A 22,301-nucleotide genomic window follows, 5' to 3' on the forward strand; every position below is an offset into this window, starting at 1 on the left:
TAAAGTGATTCCATTATACTAACACTAACTTAAATAGCAACAATGCAATACAGTAAAAATATATGGTTATAATTTGTATTGTTTAATAAAACTTTTTTACGGATTTTTACAGATATTAAAAGATGCATCCTATTGTTTGAAAATTATAAATATGCTTTAAGCATAAAATGGTAGTAAACTTGGTATAAAATATGAAATTTAATCTTTTAGTAAAAAATTAATGTGAATATTAGTAAAAAATTGCACATAATAAAATTCTTAAAAATCTAACGCTATATGTGAAATATAAAATGAAAGGGAAAAAAATATTTATTAAAATAGTACAAAAATATATAAAGTACGAAATATCAAAAGTGTCTCAAAGATGAAATTAAGTGTGCGAAAATATTTGGTATAGCAATTAATTTAAAATAAGAATAATATGAAATATTAAATCTCTAAAAAATTTAGAGCTTGCATAATTTAATACAGCAATTATATTTTTAATTAATTATTCTATAATAATTATAATAAATAACATTATTAATATGATTATTAATATTAATATTAATAAACCAACATTCTGAATGTATAAATTAAATAAAAATTATATACTTTAGAACAACCTTTAATACAGATTTATCTGATCATCTTTTAATTTTTATCTTAAGTTCTCCGTGCTATTTATATAGACAATAGATTAACATTTATAAAAGTAATAAGTCATCTCTATCTTAAATTTACTGTGTATATCACACTAAAAATATATTGAACATCAGAATTAAAAGCATTGAGCAATGTACAACTTTTAATGAGTATCTAAAAGTTTCTAAGAGAAATATCTTACTTAACTGTTAACTTGTCTTAAATAAATAAAAAAATCTATTGCATATATTGTTCATGGATACTCAACTACAGAAATTAACAGGCAAAGTATGTTAAATCACTATATAATATTTTCTACTATCAATATTAAATGTGTGAACATAGCTGAAGCTATAAATAAAATGATTTTGATTAAGTAACTTTTTAATTTAACATAAACATAAGAACTATTGTATTTTCGTTAATTATAATAATCATAATAGGCACAATAAATTAATGAAAAATCTAGTTTGTAATAAAAAGAATAAATATATTATTTATACGGATGAAATAATATTTTGAATATAGTGAAAAATATTCTATATGAAAATATTTTTCAAAATATTGTCTATATTAAATAAAATCGTTTATTTACATTTAAAATGATATATATATATATATATATATATAAATAAAAATTGTTATTCACATAATTATTAAATATATCAGATATTGATTATTGAAATTTTCTATAGATATAAGATATGAGTTTAAAAGGTTTACATCTGCTGTAATTATTCTGTTTTGTGAAAAATAACTTCGACATTATAAAATATTAATTACAACTATGTGTTATATTATAAATCATTTTCCTAATTTTGGAATGTTTATATTTGAAAAATTATTTTAATCAATAATTTTATCACATAAAATTAATTATAAATATAAGCTGATAAAGCAAGAGGGGTAAAATATTTCATTATAACAGAAAATTAAATTATACTTAAGAAAAATTGTTAATAGTATTCTAAATAATTGTTCCCAAAAGTTTTATATTTAATTATTTTAATTTATTGTATATTTCAAATCAAAATCATTGTAAAGTACAAAACCTACTGGATAAAAAGATAGCATTTGTATAAAGATATTTGGTGATGCACATTATGACACAATTTTAAATAATTAAAAAAAAAAAATTTAAATAGCAATAAATTGATTATAAGTGCTGTTTTATTTCATCTAATTTATGCTAAATGAAGTATTAATCTAGAATTATAGGTAGATTTGATGTAACTTTTGCAATTAGAATTAAATTGAATCTGATATAGAGATCATGATAAGTTATATCTACGTTGCTTGCGGTCATCAATCATTTAGCAAGCGAATTCAATTATTTTCTCTAAATAATCTTCATGTATTACATGTTTCTATAAGAGTTTCTTTTTTAATGCCTTTTATATTATTGGGCAATTTTTTATTTATTTATTTTTATATTAATGTATAAATAATAACTAGTAATTGTATATGAATAATTTAGTAATTTATACTCAATTCAATTAAATATAAATTAATATACACTTGATAACGTAAATATTTGTAATATTTTATAAATATTATTCCTTGCTGTAATTAAATGGCATGTGTATTTATGATTTATAAAAATACCATCGCTCGTATATGTACATATGTAGCATTGAAATACATTCTAAATCGTCTATATTTTCAGATGTACACCATTACAATTGAAAATGGCAAAATCGATACATAGTGCTATTATTATTTAATTTAAATGCCATTGTGTTCACCTTAATTATGTGTCTAAAAACATACATCATAACACTACTTGTGTGCGCTTACAAATATAGTCATGAAATTGTACTTTTACTATATAAATTATAAAAATTATGGTATGATTAAAAATATTATTATATAAATAAATAATAGATAAAAGTCTAGTTGGTTTCCTAAAATGCAATACTGATAAAATTGCAATTATTATTTCAAATATCTACAAATTGATTGAGGCTAAATTGAGTTTCAGTTTAATTTTTAATTTAATAACTTATAATGAAGCTATTTTTCCCGGCATTGGTCAGTGCATCACCATAACTTGACATAGCTAACTGGTTATTGTGAAAATTATATTCAACAAAGTAGCATAGAGAAATAAATAAAGAGAAAAATTCTAGGCAGTGAAACTAGAAAATTCGGTGACCTTTACGATGCATAAGCCGCAAATAGGTGCACCACTCGTAAATCGCCACTGGTGATAATGTTCGAATTGCACCCCGAGCCACATTATCATCTGGTTGGCAGCCCATATACACGTGCATGTACTCAGGCTTTCAACTCCCCCATTCTATCCTTTCGTCTCTCTCTTCCTGTATTTATGTGGCACAGTCCGTTTCAGAGTAATGCGTGCATGCATTGCGTCGTCGGCATATATACGATACGTATACACATGTATATATACGCGTACACTTTACCTCGCAACGATAATTACACAAGCGTCGGGTATACTGCTCTAACCATTGTGCGTATTTGACCCTCACTTTGAATATTCTCTACCTCCTAATAAATGAAATATTTCACAAGGGAATATACGTACGATAACTAAGTTGATGAATATATTATCACTTTATTAAACAATTAATAGAAAATGATAAAGGAATGAAAATAAACGATGTTACCATTATTTTTAGAGAATATTGTTGATTAAATAAAAAATAATTATTATTTAATAAAGGATGTTTTTGAGATTAATTTATTAAGGATATTATTTACTTATATAATCTAATTAAATACTACTTAAATATTAATACCATTATTTATTTTAAATATTGAAATGCGGCGGAAATATAGTATTCGTTTGCAGTAGGAGCTATTATTCTTGGATATTACTTACGTTATGTAAGAGATTACAGAACATTATAGAAAATTATTAAAAAATGATTAAGATGACTCGTAACGTGCATAAATTTTTATTATTATTAATATATTGAAATAATACATGTCGGATAAATATCTTACATAAATCAAAAATGTAAAATAAATAAAAAATCATGGAAAACTATAGATAATGACAAGTTCGTTCAATACTCAAAATAGAGATAGATTTAATGATTGACTAAATCCGAGTCATTGCACCTTTTCGTGGTAATAATATCTTGCATTGGTTTGCTTTGGTAAACTTCACCAGAAATGATTATAAAGAAATGCTATGATTATTGTTTTGCATCTTAACTCACAGAATTCTATCGACACTTATCGATATTTAATGTTTCTATTAACAGATAGTAGTGAAAAATTTGAACTTCTGTTTTTGTACTTCTGTTTTATTTGCAAAAATTTTCCATAAAGTCTTTTTATCGATTCGCCGATACTCTAAAAAGTGTCGCTCCATTTTATCAACATTGGAATCCTGGAGCGGAGAATGCAATATTTTCAATCAAAATATTCCTTAAACTTCTTCATTAAGTATTTATCCCATTCTAAAACAAATAATACTGTTTAATACTTCATATATAAAGTTCATACTTGATTTATAAAGTTAACATCTAAGAGTTTTTTTTTTTTTTTTTTTTTTTTTTTTTTTTTTAGGATAGACTGCCCAAATTTATATTTAGTGTACTCTTGAATTAAGAGAAATATTATTTACTCAACATTTTTCTTCAATTTACATAATATATATTTTTACCGGACAGTAATTATTCTTAAATATCACTCAAACAATTATAAATATTTTAAAAATTAATTGCTGCTACTTTTATCGAAGAAATTTTGTGTCTGTTTTTTATATTAAGCACAACTAAATTTAAAATTAAAATTTAAATCTATAACTTTAAACTTCAACATGTAATTAAAAATAAATCACTATTGATAAAAGAAACAAATAAAGTAATATGTAATAACTTGTTATAAACACAGAATACACTAAAAAAAGATTTCTTTTTTAAGAATATTGATAAAATTATAATTTTAAACTTGTAAATTTCACAAGTACTAAGTCGATATAAAAGAAACATAGAAAAACTGAAATAAATTGAGAAAAGCACAGCGATGTAAAGAAGAAATAAAGGAGATCAATAGAAAAAAATAAACGTTTTTTATTTAGTAAAGCGAAGTGACGAATAACAAATACTACTCAATAAATCTATATTGTTAGAATGTATACAATTTATAAAGTCTTTTATCTATAAAAGTGCTTGATTGAAAATATTATACGATGGACCATGTACACGGTTATAAACTAATTTATTGTAATTTCTTAACATATAATAATATCAGAAAGTATAAAAATGGATGTAATATAACTATGTATGTTCTCATTTATTATAAAAAAAGTATAAGTTCTCTCGCATAAAAGTATTTTGATGTTTTATATTCTTTTATGCCTTTAGGTTGCTCATGCATCATTTATAGTAGTCGATACAACCCTCAAGGTGGTACATTCACATCACCCGACTTTCCAAATCACTATCCTACAAATATCGACTGCCTTCTTTATACATTTCACGGACGGCAAAATGAGATTATAGAACTGACGTTTCATCATTTTCATACTTTTAGTGCTTTCCCTAAGTAAGTACAAGTATAGGGATTCTATAAATAAGTTAACGCTTCACCAATTAAGTATTAATTTTATAATGTAGTATTTTATTTATGATATAAATTAAATAATAATAAATATTACTTTCAGAGAAACATAATTTATCATTAATTATTAAAAAGTATTTAAAACATTAAATTAGATTCTCATTTGTAATGTAAATAGAATAAAGCTTTTGTGTAAATTAATCATACATTTTTATAAGTACTATCTTAATTCTTAATTTCTATTTTACTATATCACTTTCATGATTAATTGCTTTTAACTTTTTCGTTTTTAAATATTTTTCTTGTAGCATTTGTTAAGGTGATTTAATTTTATCCTAATTTTGGCCTCTATCAATAAAATGGATTACTATTTTCCCGTTTATAAATGTTCATATACTAAATGCAAAGAAATAGCAATAGAAAATATAAACTTTCATATTCTTATATGTTCATATTATATTATATATTTTATGATATATATATATATATATGGATGAAATGTTAGACATGCAAAAAATGATAAATGATGTATTGTTCGATATATGAGATTCATATAATCAAAAATATATAAAAGTATTTACTTAAGAAATTTAGGCATTTGATTATTTATGATTTTTCTTGACATTGATTTATATATATATATATATATATATATATATATAAATAATAAAAAATTCATATTTTTAAAAATAAATTTATATTATCTATCAATGTACTTCATTTTCTGATATTCAAATATAGTAATTAATAAAATAGTTTTAAGTTTTCATACTAATTTTTGCAGTACCTCTATAAATAAACAATTTTTTATCCAACTTATTAAAATATTAAATTAAAAAATTTCTAATACTATGTAATAACAATCTTTAAAAAGATTTATCTCTCTACTTGATTTCATAATAATTCTTATAATTTTTCTGTAATTTTCAAATAAAGCTGTATTACTTATTTATTATAAAAGGACTTATTATTTTTATTGTATTCGTCAGTTATTATTGAAAATTCAGTTTTTAATCATAATTATACTATTAAATATTCTATTAAATATCCATTTTTCACACAAAATATTCATTTGACATTTATAATACTATTTATCATCTACAGGAATTATATGAAAAATAAATATTTTTATAATAATACGAATTATACATTAATATAGCATTAATATAAATCTAATTGTATATTTCTGTATTATACTGAATGAAATAAATAGTTGTATTCGATGAAAAGCATAAATACTAAAAAATAACCTAACTACAAATATTTATTTCACTTATTCCACAATAATATATCATTCATATTTCTTTAAGTACTGAATTTATTTGAATATATTAAGTTGAAGTAAAAGACTATTTAAAATGTTGAATAAAAAGGGAAATTTTTTTCAAGGAAATTTCTTAATTAATATTTTAAAAGAAACAAAAAATCTCAATAATATTTACGATGAAATATACAAATTATCGATAGATTTAATGTACGATTTTTTCCCCTCGTTTATTGATTACTTCTTACTTTATGTAATTCAAATTATTTATTTAATATCACACAATTTTCATAACTTTTATGTTGAATAATTTATTTTTAATGTTAACTTATATTATTTAAAATTTCTTTTAAATCACTTTGTAATTTATGTAATTGTATTTTTGTACAATTGAATATAACTGCTTTACATTAATATGCTGTTTGAATGAATATTTTATTTATTCTTTAATCAATGTAAAACTTGTGTAAATTATAATTTATATTTTCAAATCAATTTTTCACTATAAAGTATAAAGATATATAATAGTTCTAGGAAATATTGTATGTTCAAATTTCTAAGTTTTTAAATATATTTAAAATAAATTTTTAATTAATTTAAAAATAAAACGATACTTTTTCGTTTTTAAGATTGTCATTGATTCTTAAAAATAATGTATGTACACGTGAATGAATATATTTTTTATTTACTTATGAGACTTTGTAACGATCAATTAAAAAAAAAAAAACATAATTTAATGAGTAATGTAATTACATATTTTACTTTAATGTATTATAATTGGTCAAAATGCAATTAAATAAAATCCATTTAATTTCTACTTAGAAAAATGGATATCGAATTGTGAAATTTTCCACAAAAGACGTATTTCAGTGTAATAAAGATACTATAAATTAATAATGGAATTAAAAGAAAAATATCAAAAATTATTTTTATTCTTACATTAAAATGTTATATGTTTGTATTAATTCACTTTAAAATTTTGTAAAAAGAATCTGTAGCTTCTAATTAGATTATAATTTAGTGAAAATATATAGCTTCTATGTAGTTCGTATATATCTCTAAGTAAACTAAAGTTATATTATTTATGTTTTTCAATGAAAATGTATAACCGAAAGGGTAATGTAATTTAAAAAATGAAAAATCTAATATTATTATAGATAATATTATATCTGGTATTTATAACATTTTTTATATAAACAATACTTTTACAAACCCTATGAATATTATATTATTTTATGCTCAATAATCAATATTTTAGATATGTTTTCGATAATAAGTAAATTTACTTATACAAAAAATATTTTTTTTTATCCTGCTTGATGAAATTTCACGTATTTATCATTGTAATTTATAAATATATTCATCATACATTAGATTTGTATAAGAATAATTAAAAATATTTTATATATTAAATATAATTTCATGTTCAATTTCTAAATTTTTAAGAATTTTATCTCAATAATATTTTAATCATTGATACTTTCTAATTTTTTATAAGAATATTAGGTTTTTATACCTGAAATGTAACTATACACATTATTATACCTATGTTTTCAAGTATTTATTCAATATTTAATCCATAATTTTGATTGGAATAATTATCTTTTCCACTATTATTCAAATTTAATTTTTTCCATTGAAACTTATTGAACTTATTTTTATTTTAATCTTTTTAACTTTGATGAGAAAAATTTATTTGTAATAATCAATTTTTTACGTATAAATTTCTTGTTTCATTATCATTGTTCATGTATTTTTTTTTAAATCCTCTCTCTCTCTCTCTCTCTCTCTCTCTCTGTTTTTGATATTTTCGGATAATGAAATTTTGCTTATAAAGTAAATCCACGATATTCTTCATTCTATTATATCTAGCCATATAGTCTATTTATAATTTTAATTACATTCTCAGTTTTTTCAAAAGTCCATTAACATGTAGAGTCATATATAGTCTTTTCGAATTACTAATTAATTTATATAATTCCTCAATGTTAACCGAAATCACTTTTTTTCTATATTTGAATTGTATACGATTTCTTCTTGCTTTTTTTTCTATCATTGAACATACATTCGATAGTAATTTATATCAATTGCTCGTTTAAAGATATTATTTTATTTTCATTGTTATAAGAAAAAATCATTCGTTAACAATATTTCAATTCATAAGTGCTTTGTTAATTTTATATCTATTGCTATTTTTTTAGCTTGACTAATTAATTTTAATAATGGAAAATTTTTCATCTACCTATTTTTAAATTTTCTATGTTTTTTTTTTATTTTAGCGACTTTGATTTTAAAATTATTTAAAAAAAAACATGTCACATACTTTTTTTAATAAAACATGTTTATTAAATAATCATTTTTATTTATATTTGCATTATTTCTATTCTATTCTATTATTATTTTAATGTCTAAATTTGCTATCTTCCCTCTTTTTAGAAATTTTTTTTAGTGTAATATACATATATACATTTTTTTACTCGAAGAATAAAATTACAAATTAATTCTTCATTAATTTTCGGAAAATTCATACAAATATATTAAAATTAAGTGAATGTAAAGATATAATATATATTCGTAAATATATTATTATATTAAATAAATAAATGGCAAAAAACTTTAATAGTTAATATCTTAATTCATCGACAATATCATGTATATTTATGCATATTATAATTAAAAATTTAAAAATATTTTGTACTCTTATGTAAGAAAAAAGAATTTGCTTGATTTCAATTAATTGGTGTAATTAGTTTGAATCATGAATTCTATTCTTTCATTTTCTTCCGTTTTCTATTATATGACATATAAGTACCAAAATTTTCAATTTTCAGTTGTACTCGAGGCGATTCACTCAAAGTTTTTCTGCACGTCGAGCCTAGCAGCACAGGGGTGTCCGAATACACACCTTGGTCGAGTCTGCTTTGTGGCAGTTTTCAGGACATACCTCGAGTACTTTACAGCTCAGGATCGACTCTCGTGTTCGAGTTCCATACAGAGAGCGCAAGTGCAAAAACAAATAATACTGCCGCTGGATTTTCAGGAACTTTTCGCTTTATTGACAAACGTGCGTATAGGCAAATGCCTATTAATCTAAATCATATCTCTGTATCTGCATTTCATCATGAATTTTGTGAGACACATACTTAAATTTGAAGAAAAAAAAATTAACGACCAAAATTATGTTTGATATGGTTTATAAATAATATAAAATTATTCTCTTAAAATTCATAACAATTCATCGATATACATTATAATTATTAATATTTATCAGAAGTAATATTTAAAATTTTTGTAAATAATTAACAAATTCATATATTAGATATTTCACAGAATAAAAAAGTGTTTATCGTTATCATATCTTTTACCATTATTTGTAAATTTGATTTTTTGTCTAAAAGTATTTAGTTATACATTATTAAAATAAATAAAAAAGGTATGAAATCGAAAATAAAAGTATTTTGTATATTTACTAAAATTAAGTATTTTGAAATTAGTAAATTAGAAATTATCCAACTAAATGTAAATTGAAGAATGAAATTTTTTAAAACTAAATGAGCATATATTAAAGCATTTATTAAAATAATATATATATATATATATATATATATATATGTAATTTATATATACATATATATCACATAAAATAAGATATAATTTTCATAATAGAATAAAATCGTTATTAAATGGTTGTCTATTTTTCTTATAAACGGTAAAAATTAAATTAATTTTGTATCTCAGAATATTTACAATATATTAATAATAAGAAAAAAGTGTATTTCCAAAATATTGTAAAGTCTATATGAATTTTAAGAAATTTTTATTTTCGATTATATGGATTATCGAATATCATAAATAAATAAATAAATAAATAAATAAATAAATAAATAAATAAATATATATATATATAAATTTAAGCAAGTTTATATATTTTTTTTAATACTTTTACGAAACAAACTATCATATCTTGTAAATTTATATTTTGTTTTGATATTTAAATTTTCATTTTACTACACATCTTATTTATATTAAATTCTTTATTAACTTCGAATAATAAAATGATTCAATGAAATCATAATATATAATTTTTATATTTTACAAGGAAATTAAAAATTAAATATGATAAACTTTAATAATTGTATTGAACTATAGAAAATAATGCTGTCGTATTATTTCTGGATCTATTTAAATTCTATAATAATATTATAAATTTAAAGATATATTTAAATAAATAAAGATTTTAATTATAGAGTAGTTTGATTTAGTAGATTGATAAAAATCAATTGATATATTGATGAAAAGATTAATAAATAAATAAGCGAAAATTAATTGGGTCAATGTTTGAATAAACCTATGTAATTCTATGTGTACAATAAAAGGAAGGTATTTAGATATTTAAATACTCGTATAATTTATCATGATCTTATATCCATGGAGATCTTCATTTTAAACTTTCGTAAACATGCGATAAAAACAGCACATATTGACTACATATTAGCCTTTGAGTGTTGGTACTTTAAATTATAGATAAAAAATAACTAAGCTATAGAGCTAATAAAGAGACTACGTGTTGGAAATACGAATTATTTAAATTTATCTGTTCCATGTGTAATGCAAAATTAAACAATTTCCTTAGTACTTTCATTTCCCCATCTAGTAACAATAGATGCCCGCGCACGTACAGGTCATCATAGATAAGGCCTAGGCCGCAACGAAACCTCACGCGGGCACACACACACACACGCACGCACACACACACACACACACCTACGAAATCGAATGTTGCACGAAAATCGATATTTTTACCAAAGATCTTGCATGCGTAAACGTATCTTGACATATTGCTCACTCACATACAGAGATTTACCGCTAGGAGTCTGAAGAAGCTGACAACCGATGTAATACTACGATACTGCTTCACTCATGAAATAATTTCTATGATTACTTCCTAACTATATGATTTCAGTGGCTGTACTAGCATAATCATAAATCATTACTACTTATTAATTAATTAGTCATTAATAATTAAGTGTTTTCAATTATATTTGTGTTTTATATAAATTATATGTATGTGTATGTGTGTGTGTATATATATATCGTACTTGAATTTTTTCTTCTTCAAAATTAATGAGATTATAAAAAATATGTGTAAAAACTTAAATTATATAAAAATAATTTATATCGTCTTTTGAAATATTTTATTAGAATATTATAATATTATTATTATAATGGCTTTCATAATTATTTTATAACTTTGGATGAATGAAGTAATCAATACTAATGCATCTTCTACACGATTAAACTTGTTTTCAATAAATGCACGTCACGTCAGCGGCTACATATATATTGAATTTAATTTAACAATTTTCTTATGAACTACCTCTTTAACATAATTTCATGTATGTTATAACAATGTATTTTTGCATACCGTTAATGAAAGAATATACGTTTTCTTATTTATGAGCGATCAGAGAAGATAATGTTATTAATTATATATTACCATTAGTGTATATCTTTATTTATTTTACTGAAATCTTTTTTAAATTATAAAAATTTTATTTTATCAAATCAAATATTTTCAAATTATTATTAAAATATTAATTATAAAATGTTTACTAGTTATATTAAATTTTATTTTCTATTTCTACACTTTCAAAAATTTTAAAAAATAGTTAACTATACAAGCTCAAAAAAGTATACTATATTTCAAGTTTAAATTATTAATACTTAAATATAATTGAACTGAATACTTAAAAATTATTATACGCTATTGCTTTTTCAAACTTATAGCAGAAATTATTTATAAAAATAATATTATTTATTATTCCAAATATTAATATATAATACACTAATGCTATTTGTAAATGCACATAAAAATTGATATTATAATGATTTAAATTATTAATTCAATGTAAATATCAATTGTAAATTCAATGCAAATTCAATATAAATATCCATACCTTATAAATATTTAACTTATAAAATACTATATTTGATTATAAATAAATAAGGGGTCATTTTTTAAATTTATTAATAATTCTTATTAATAAGTCTTATTAGCTACATTTGATTGATATGCATACAATTATAACATTTTTATATACTCATATTCACAAAATTTATTATTCAAACAATTAATTATGTTTTTTTTTTATATAAATTACCTTATTACTAGCGATAATTATTAATAATTAATTCTAGTCATAGTGAATAGTCAATTCTAGCTATAATTCTTTAGTAGCTTTAATTAAATTTAGTCTCACTTACACATTTTTATTATAATAACATTATTACAAGAATATCCGTTAGATATTTAATATTTAATATTGTTCGGAATTCCAGTCACCCTGGACTTCTCTGATACATAGAGCAGTTGTTGTATATAACTTAACGAGGTCTGAATACTTGTAAATGATGTCCCAGTGATAAACAGGCTGGTGAGTTGCTGTCATTAGTGAGATGCCTGGACGGGCTTTTTGAGTGCATTGGTCAGTGCTTTGCGTAAGCTGTTTTGGCTATGAGTCTATTGAGGGTATGGTGGTTTAGTCCATGGTGGTCCAGTCCATCATGGCGCATGATCTTTAAGTTGAGCAGTAGTCAGTGCAATTGAAGTGCGGTTTCGATTAGCTGTTGCGGCGTGTCTACACCTCCATGATGTCATCGACATATCTACGATGAGTGACGGATGGCACAGCCAAAGGGAATTTTTCTTCCTCGTCTACCAGTCTACCAGTGGTAGCAGTGTTCTCACTGCTAAGAATGGGGCAGCTCTCGTGCCATAGGTGACTGTGGTAAAATGAAATGGCAATTCCTTGTGTTGTTCGTTGACGATGAACTTATTTCTTAGCCAATGCAGTAACCAACAGGTATTCACAGATAATGGATTGGGTGGTGTGACGATTGTATCCTCTCTTCAGTTGGAGGATGGTGATAAACAACTACTTGCTTGAGTTGATGTCGTGAGTTGTTCTTCATATAGCAGTGTATAATACCATTTGGTACACTTCTTGCAATTTTATCTACTCCCATACTCGTAAATGTCGTGATACCCTAATCAGTTGTAACAGAGGTATTGTTTACTTACGCAATCCTTTCTTTCTGAAATTAATAGTTTGTTGAACCTTGGGCATGCTGTTGACAGCAATCGCACATCTTGTTGTGCCTTGGGCTTTCTTGTAGACCTTGTAATTCAATTTTTACTGGTAAGCTCTCACCGACCTCATCGTCGATGAACGAGACTGAGCAGGATTTTTTGAAGTCGCAGCTCATTTTATATTTTCTAGAGCCCTCACTCGAGATATTAAGAAGGTTTTGAGTTGTTTAAACTTGGAGCAGGAATTGGAGTCACTTAGTGAGCCTTTCCACTGCTCTCTTGTGCGATGGGTGAGTCTTTGCGTCAGTTGGTGGACGGTTATGCAGTCCCATGTGTCAGTTTTGATGACTAATAGGTGCAACTTTTTTAGCAGATCAATTGCATCACTAATGATATGTTCTATTAGCTCAGCCTCATCTTCCACTATTGTACAGTTGGAAATGAGTTAAAAGGGGTGATATTGAATGTACCGCCGTGAGTTCTCCGTGACCATTTTTAAATTAACTTTCTTAATTATATACGATTAATATGATTTATTCGAAGAAAATCTTTTATTATATAAAAAATTGTTTTCTAATAGATATTATATACAATTTATTTGTCTAATTGAAGTTTTTCAGTAATTCACCGTGTCATCGACATATCTGCCATGCGTGATGGATGGCACATCCAAAGGGTATTTTTCTCCTTCGTTTTCCACCACCTGCAGCAATGTTCTGACTGCTAAAAATGGAGCAGCTCTCGTACCATAGGTGACTGTTGTTAAGTCATATGGTACTTGTCTGTTTTATTCGTCAATCTAAACGATTATTTGTAGGACCCAATCATTCTTGTGAATCTTTATCTGCCTGTGCATTTTTGTGATATCTGTAGGAAAAAAATATCGATGTCAATGTATCCAGATGAACACATCTGAAATTTCTGAGTTCGGATTAGTTCTCGTGTGCATAAGATCAGTGATTGAATATCCTGATGTCGATCCTGATGAGCTTGAGCCATTGAATACCACTTTTAACCTTGCGATAGTGCTATGTAGTTTAAGTACACCGTGATGTGGCAAATAGTAGTGAGTTTTGTTGCGATGGGACACCGGGGAAGTTGTGTCTCTTCATGTATTTTAATACTTCATATATATATATTTTGTTCTTAATAGGAACATTAAACTAATACATGAAATAAATCATTTATAAATCGCCCACAACTAGACTGTATACTTTAACTTCTTCCATGAATATTTAAAATTTGTTATTTATTTCATTGTAATTTTAATTTTCATATCTATTCTTCACTTTACCTTTAATATTGAATAAATTATTATTGTTTTCTATACATAAAATGTATTTCTTCATCTCAAGTATTATTTTGATTTATTTGCAAAACTTTTATTTAATTTTTTCTATTAATCTTTATATTCGCGAATACTTTTTGATAATGAATTTCAATATTTTGAATGTTAGTTTCAGTTTTAATTTTAAGCCGAATTCATTCATCATTATTCAGTCGATAAAACTTCTTAATCGTATTTTTCTTATACAATATAATTTATTTTCATCTATTTTCCTATTATTTTCATATTTAATAATTTTTATTAATTAAATTTAGATTTAACAGTTCATCCGAAAAATTTAATCAATTTAAATATTAAAGGTATAACCAATAAAATAATAAAGTATAATGAGCTAAAAACCTAACTTTTTAATACAAAACAAACATGGACTTCATTATTTATTAACACAGAATCCCAAATATATAAAACATTTAAAAATATTTTTTAATTCATTATCTTTTTCGAATAAATTATACAATCTTCTTTTATGATGATTTTGAAATAAAAAATAAATAATATTAATTTCAATGTCAACTTAATATTAATAAATCATTATAAATTCAGTTCATTTGAAAATAGAAATCATTTAATAAATTATGCAACCTGCAAAGATCGTATACGAAATAAACTATTTTTACAATGGTTTCTACTCAGTTTAAATATATAAATTATAAATTATTATTTCAAAATAAATAATTTTTATATTAATATAAAGTACATAATATAAACAAAATATAATGCATAATGTACAAAATAGTTCATGTTTTTAACATTTTGCGAAGTAAGTTTAGAATTAATGTAATAAATAATTAATTGGATTAAGAATCGTAAAACTTTGAACTAAAAACATTTAAGCAAAAGAAACTATAAGCATAAAAAGTTTATGTTATTTAAATAGTATTAAATAAACATAATGATATTTTTGTTCAACGAAGGTTATAATACAAAATTTATAAAAATTGACAGCATGTTTTTTATTGTAAAATTATTAAGCAATATAAGGCCTTTAAGGTAAAATTGGACACTTGGACAATTGGAAAAAATTTTAAAATTTGTAGAAAGTTATATGAATAAATTGTTTTAGATAAAAATAATAAAATTCCATATAAAAAATAATATATGAAATATATTACATCTCAATAAATACATTTAATTTGTATTGACATTTTTATATTTATATACATATAAAGGAATGTATGAATGCGTGTATATATGTAATTATGTATAAATATTTATTGTACGAATTTTCAGATTTATTTTATTTAAAAAATATTTTAATAAATATAATTTTAATCTAATTAAAATAATTATAAAAATTTGAACAACCTGTATATATTTATTTAGACGTGTTTAAATAATTATTATTTAAATATGCCCTTTCTATTTCTGTCAATATTTATAGTAATTTTATTATATATATATATATATATATATTATATATAATATGTATATTATATATTATATATTTATTATATATTATATATAATTTTATTATTATATACAAATTTTATGAAAAATATTATGTTATTTTTTAAAAATTTATTTAAAATATCTTTATTTCATAAAGTATTCGAATAAAATTTACTTTTACTTTATTAAATAATGTAGAACAGAATTAAGAATTATTATTAAATAATACATTGTTAATAGATAAAATAATAAGACAAAATACATACATATGTTCATAGAATGAATAAGAATTATTGAAAGATAGTAGAAATAGTTGACATTAACAGTAATAAAAAGAGCTCTAAAGTTTGCCTACCAATAGCGAAAAAGTCAAGCCATTAACTCCAACCTAAAAGAAGTAGATTATTGACTCAAGAATAGAGTCTAACCAACTTATTACCTATTGTAATAATTGTGCTGTCCTAATAATAAATCAGATAATCATAAACCCCTAATGACCTAGTAGCAACAATTAACATAATTATTTGAATTTTCAGTTTTGCTATGTTCGTTAACTCTATTAGATTTATCGAATTCATTTTAACATATTTGTGAATGATATTCCTTTTATAAGTTTCCATTCAGTAATTGTTTAAACCACACTTTGACGAGTATACACATTCTCTTGTGTACGCAGGTCTACATTAATCGAGGTGAATTTACGTGAATTGGAAATTAACTTTACCTGTAACACTATGAAATTACTAACTATTCGAAAGACAGCTCATGTAACAATTTCTTATTTTATTACAATATTGCTAGATTATTACAAGATTATTGTATTATATTACAATATCATTAGCAGATATTATACTGTTATAAAAACTATTACGATAAACATAAAAATAAATATTATACATAAAAAAAATTGATGATTTCCTATTTACTTTAACGGTAATAAATATTAAGAGATTGATGTTTCAGGAGTTAAATTTTTTAAGAGTAGAAATTTATTGTAATTGTTTTGATTATTTACAATTTATAAATTTTATAAAAGTAACCAATCGTGGATTTTATTATTTATTTCTCCAAAATGAGCTAACTTTTATCGATAAATACTTGAATTTCATATGACTTGATCGTATTGAAACTACACTGAATTGATAATCGTAGGGTAATGATGCTATTATTCAATGAAAGTAGAAACTATAAAAAATTTTATGAAAATATTCATTACAATGAATTTTCAACTATTAAATTATTATTAATAATAATGAACGTTATAATAAAATAAAGTAATGTAAAAAAAATATTCTATGAAAAACTTTAATTAATATTTATTTTATACTTACATCGTAATAGACAAATTCATGTCTTGATATAACTTATATTCATCAATTATGATTCATCAAAGATATATAATTTATTGCGACAATTTCTTTTTTCTACGCTTAGATCGTTTAAAAAAAATTGGATAAATTCAATAATAATTTATTTCATAATTCACAATAGTCTAAATTACACTGATTAAATTAATTAAATTTTAGGTTTAAATTTCTTAATAAACAATTTTTGAGAAATAATATATTTAGTTAAAAATCTTAATAAAGTCGAAAGCATTTTTTAATGTCTTTCAATGTTTATAGGTATTTTCGAAACGGACGGAAAACTTACACCTAATAAGATGTGTGATTATCATTTTATTAGTTCACAATTTACACCTCAATATGGACGCTTTTACTCACCTCGATATCCATCGTTTTACCCGGAAAATATCCGTTGCTCTTATCAATTTCGCGCCAGGTGAGTTACATATATATTTTGTATTTTATTCACGTACACTATACAACATCAAATTGAAAAAACAAAGAAATGAACGAAGACAAGGAGTATAATTTTATTGCGAAAGAGTTATGAAAGTTTAGATTGTGCTTTTTGTGGATAACAATAGATCACGTTTCTTTTTACTTTTGCATCAATCATTAGTTATCAATTTTGTTGTATTGATTATACTTCTTTAGTAATTTTTTCAATCTCTCTCTCTCTCTCTCTCTCTCTCTCTCTCTCTCTCTCTCTCTCTGTATTTCTCTTTCATCTTTTTCATATATGTCAAATACTGCAATATTACTAAAGAAAAGATAAATCTCTATATAAAAATAGAGTAATTAAATTACTACGTTGATAGAGATTGATGGAGAAGACTCTTTGTTGATTATTACTTCTTTATTCTATTTTTAATTTCTCTTTTTATTTGCACTTTATATTTTTTTTACACAAATTTTAATAAGCATAAGCATTAAATTTTGCATTGTTACAAATTACATTTTGTATTAAAAATTGATATTATTAAAAATAAATGCTAATAAAATTATTAATCGTGTATTATGCTTTTTATTATATAGAATAAAATAATTTGTAAAAATTAAAATATTTTAATAAATTGAGCAAAAATTGTAATCATTGAATAGATTCATTCAATTAACTGTATGTTTTCATAATTCTTTTATAAATAAATAATATTGTGTATGAATTTTTTAAAATTCTAAATATTGTATTGAAAATTTATCAAATATATCTTATGAAAACTATAGTCAATAATAAAATTATACAGATTTAAACGGCACTTTAATATTGATAAAACTACAAATATATACAAATTACAATTTCATTTTTACATTTTGATGCTCGGTTAAGATGCTTTGCTATAATATAAAATGTTTACAATATTGAAATAATCATGAACATTTTTGTATATAAATAAATTATCTGTATTTTTTATTTTATTTTATTGCATTGATTTAATAAAATTCTTAGGATTTTCATTGATCAAATTTATAGTAGAAAATTGATATCTCAAAAAGATATGTAAATTTCAACATTATCGTTTTCAATTTTCTGTAGAATAGTAAAATAGTACTAATTAGTAAATAATAATTATGATTAATCCATCCAAGCATTAATGAAAAGTATATGTACATGTATCAAGGCTAAATCTAAAGTTGAAAACAAATTTGATTTTGCAGAACAAAACTCTACCGTCAAAATATAATAATGATATAAAGGCAGTATAGTAGTGATAAAGATAAAAATGACACCAATTAACTAACTACTAATGGATACAAAAAAGCACTATTGATAACAGCACGATATACCTCCACGTTAAAATGTAACATAGAAAGAAAATTTGGTCAGGATTAGTCTAACTTACAAATAATAAACTTCATAAATTTTTTCAATATCAATACATAAAAATCATTTATGTATCTTTAATTATTTAATATTTTTATTGAAAAACGGAAAATAACTATAAAAAATTGAACATGTGTAATATACAGTCTATCTATCATCGGAAAAACTGCATTAAAATAAAACTTGTAATTATATTAATTATTTTTATATAAAACATAGTTTAAAATTCCTAAAAAATCAATTTTATTATATAAAGTAATATAAACTATGAAAATTATTTTTACATGGTAAGTTAAATTGTGCTTTAAAAGCAATTAGAAAACATTTTTTTTAACTCAATCAATTAAAATGCGCTTTAAAATTTATGTAAGTTATGCAGAAACTTTTTCGATTAACGTCAACTCAATGTATAATTCACCTTTACATTACATTTGTTCTTCATTGACTCTTTCTCTCTCTCTCTCTCTTTCTCTTTTTCTCTCTCTCTCTCTCTCTTTCTCTTTTTTTCTCTCTCCTCTCTCTCTTTCACTCTGTTTCTTGCACAAACTTTCTTTTTTTCAACTTGCGTTTATATTACGAAAAATCAGCTTTATTAGTTTATGGACAGCCAAATTGTAAATTCGAAAGACAGATAACTTGTAAATTTGAAGGTTAAAAATTAATAATGTTCTGACAAAACTGAAACTGTGAAATTTTAGCGTTAATACTTATCGCTTTATCCACGATATAATTCATTAATTTTTAAAACATATTTCCATGTATAGGATGAAGGAGCGTATACGTTTGGTTTTTGAAGAACTGTCATTGCAAAAAGGTGACATAAGGTATGATTCAATAAGATTTTATAGAATTATTAAATTACATGTCTCTATTGTATTTTGCAGCAGATAAATACTATCCTAATTAATGTATCCTAATAAATCATGTATAATAATAACTGATATATTTCACATTTTATTTGTTTTACTACCTATGAAATGATAGACAATAAATACACAATAAATTCTGTCAGTCCTTAAATAATAAATAACATGACTATGAATAACGTGTCGAATAAACTTACAGATAATCTTAGAAGTATTTCCATCGTGAAAATAGTATAAAAATACTATTTTATAAAATTTCTTGTATAAAAAAACTGTCACATATAGATTTATGAAATCGAATAAAATGTAATTGGTTTTGAACAGTTAATTAATTAAAACTATGCATTATAATAATAGTTTAGAAATTTAGGAAAATATTATTTTAAATGAAAATATTTTTAGAATCAGAAACGGTGATAATTAATGAAAGTTCCTATTTGATAGACTCACAAAATATATATACATAGAATAAATGTAATGACTAGAAACTTTATTGAAGAAAGTAATTATTGAAGAAAACTATTTTTATTATCTACTTAATACATCACATATTTATTTATTTACACTATAATTATGATATAAAAAGAAAATTATAAAAACAGGATTCATTCAAATGAAATAATTAGGTAAAAACGAGTGATACATGATTAACAATCGGTATTTCCAACTAAACATGCGCTACCTTATGTATAAAATGTATCGTTTTACTGCGTATGACATTATAAATCTAGATATATAATTATTTAATTGCTGTTATTTGCATTATTATATATCTTGTAAATTGATTATTTTGATCTAATTTAAGTAATATCTGGTAACTCACTATGCGTACGAATAAAAATATCTGGAAATAAACCGAATTTTCTTGAGTAATTTTATTTTATTTATTTCTCGTTTGCTTAGTAATTTTCTATCGCAAAAATTTATTTTCAACAGTGAATTCATTTACTGAGTAACCTAAATATACAGTGATACTTTATGGTAGACAGACCTGGACTTTAATAAAGTAAGAAAAATGGTACCCCAGCTATTTTAAGAAAAAAAGGAATTTATATACCTCGGAGGTGAATAAATGAGAAAGTGTAAGAGAATAAACTATTGCGAAAGTGGGGGAGTGAGAAGTCAAAATAGAAGAACATTAGTCTTTAGGGACTTAGAGATTGAAGTGGTGCAGAATTCACTCTCTTAGAATAAAATCATAAAAACTCAATACTAAACTAACGTGAGATTTTCGAAAATTTATCATAGAGTAATTATATCTTTTCCAACATTATATCAATATTTTTAATCTATCCTTACATTTTTATATTTCTTTCCATTAATTCAATAAATAAACGTACATAAAGCAACATATAAAATAAATAACATAATATAAAATAAAATAATTTGAACTTATATTTTCAGAGTTAAATTATATTAAATAATAAAAATGCAATGGAATTTCATTAAATTTCTACAATAATCCATATAATACTAATAAAAAATTAAAGTGGAAAATATCAAAAATTGTTTTGTTTACAAGTAAACAATATTAAATGTTATCATAAATGAATTAAAAGAATGTAATAATAATTAATTCAATTCTTAAAAATAAGAATATTAGTTCATTAAAAATAATTAACGTAAAATAAAAATTGATAACTATTACTATTTTAGTGACTAATAAGATCTATTAAAACAATTATACTTGTCCAAAAATATAGAGAAAAATCAATTAGTAATATCTACTAAATGCAACTTAAAAAAAAAATGCTAGAATGATCCAAATAAAAATTTTTAGAAACAAACATAAAAAATTGAAATCTGTTATGTATGTCTAAAATAAACAAAATATGTTAATTTGACAATATAATTTTATGGTTATATTCATAGTACTCAAAACGTTACATTTTATCGTTTGTATTGTTTTTTCTAAAAATATATCAAAAACTTTTATAATTATCTAATCTGAACATTTACATACGCTTTTGTAATATAAGATTTAAATTAATGAATTAAATATTTTTTACTACTTTA

General features: G+C 22.8%; 1 protein-coding gene across 1 annotated transcript in view; it reads left to right on the forward strand.

The window, feature by feature from the left end:
- The window catches only part of Sol1 (CUB domain-containing protein Sol1), a 90,201-nt gene that overhangs the window by 9,493 nt on the left and 58,407 nt on the right, over window positions 1–22,301 (forward strand). The window contains exons 3-6 of the mRNA XM_011498908.1: window positions 4,965–5,145; window positions 9,256–9,488; window positions 17,877–18,033; window positions 20,184–20,243. Of these exons, the coding sequence (XP_011497210.1) occupies window positions 4,965–5,145; window positions 9,256–9,488; window positions 17,877–18,033; window positions 20,184–20,243 (631 nt within the window). The remainder of the gene's footprint in view (window positions 1–4,964; window positions 5,146–9,255; window positions 9,489–17,876; window positions 18,034–20,183; window positions 20,244–22,301) is intronic.

The sequence above is a fragment of the Ceratosolen solmsi genome, unplaced genomic scaffold (assembly GCF_000503995.2).
Source record: "Ceratosolen solmsi marchali unplaced genomic scaffold, CerSol_1.0 scaffold30, whole genome shotgun sequence".
Taxonomy (NCBI): Eukaryota; Metazoa; Arthropoda; class Insecta; order Hymenoptera; family Agaonidae; genus Ceratosolen; species Ceratosolen solmsi.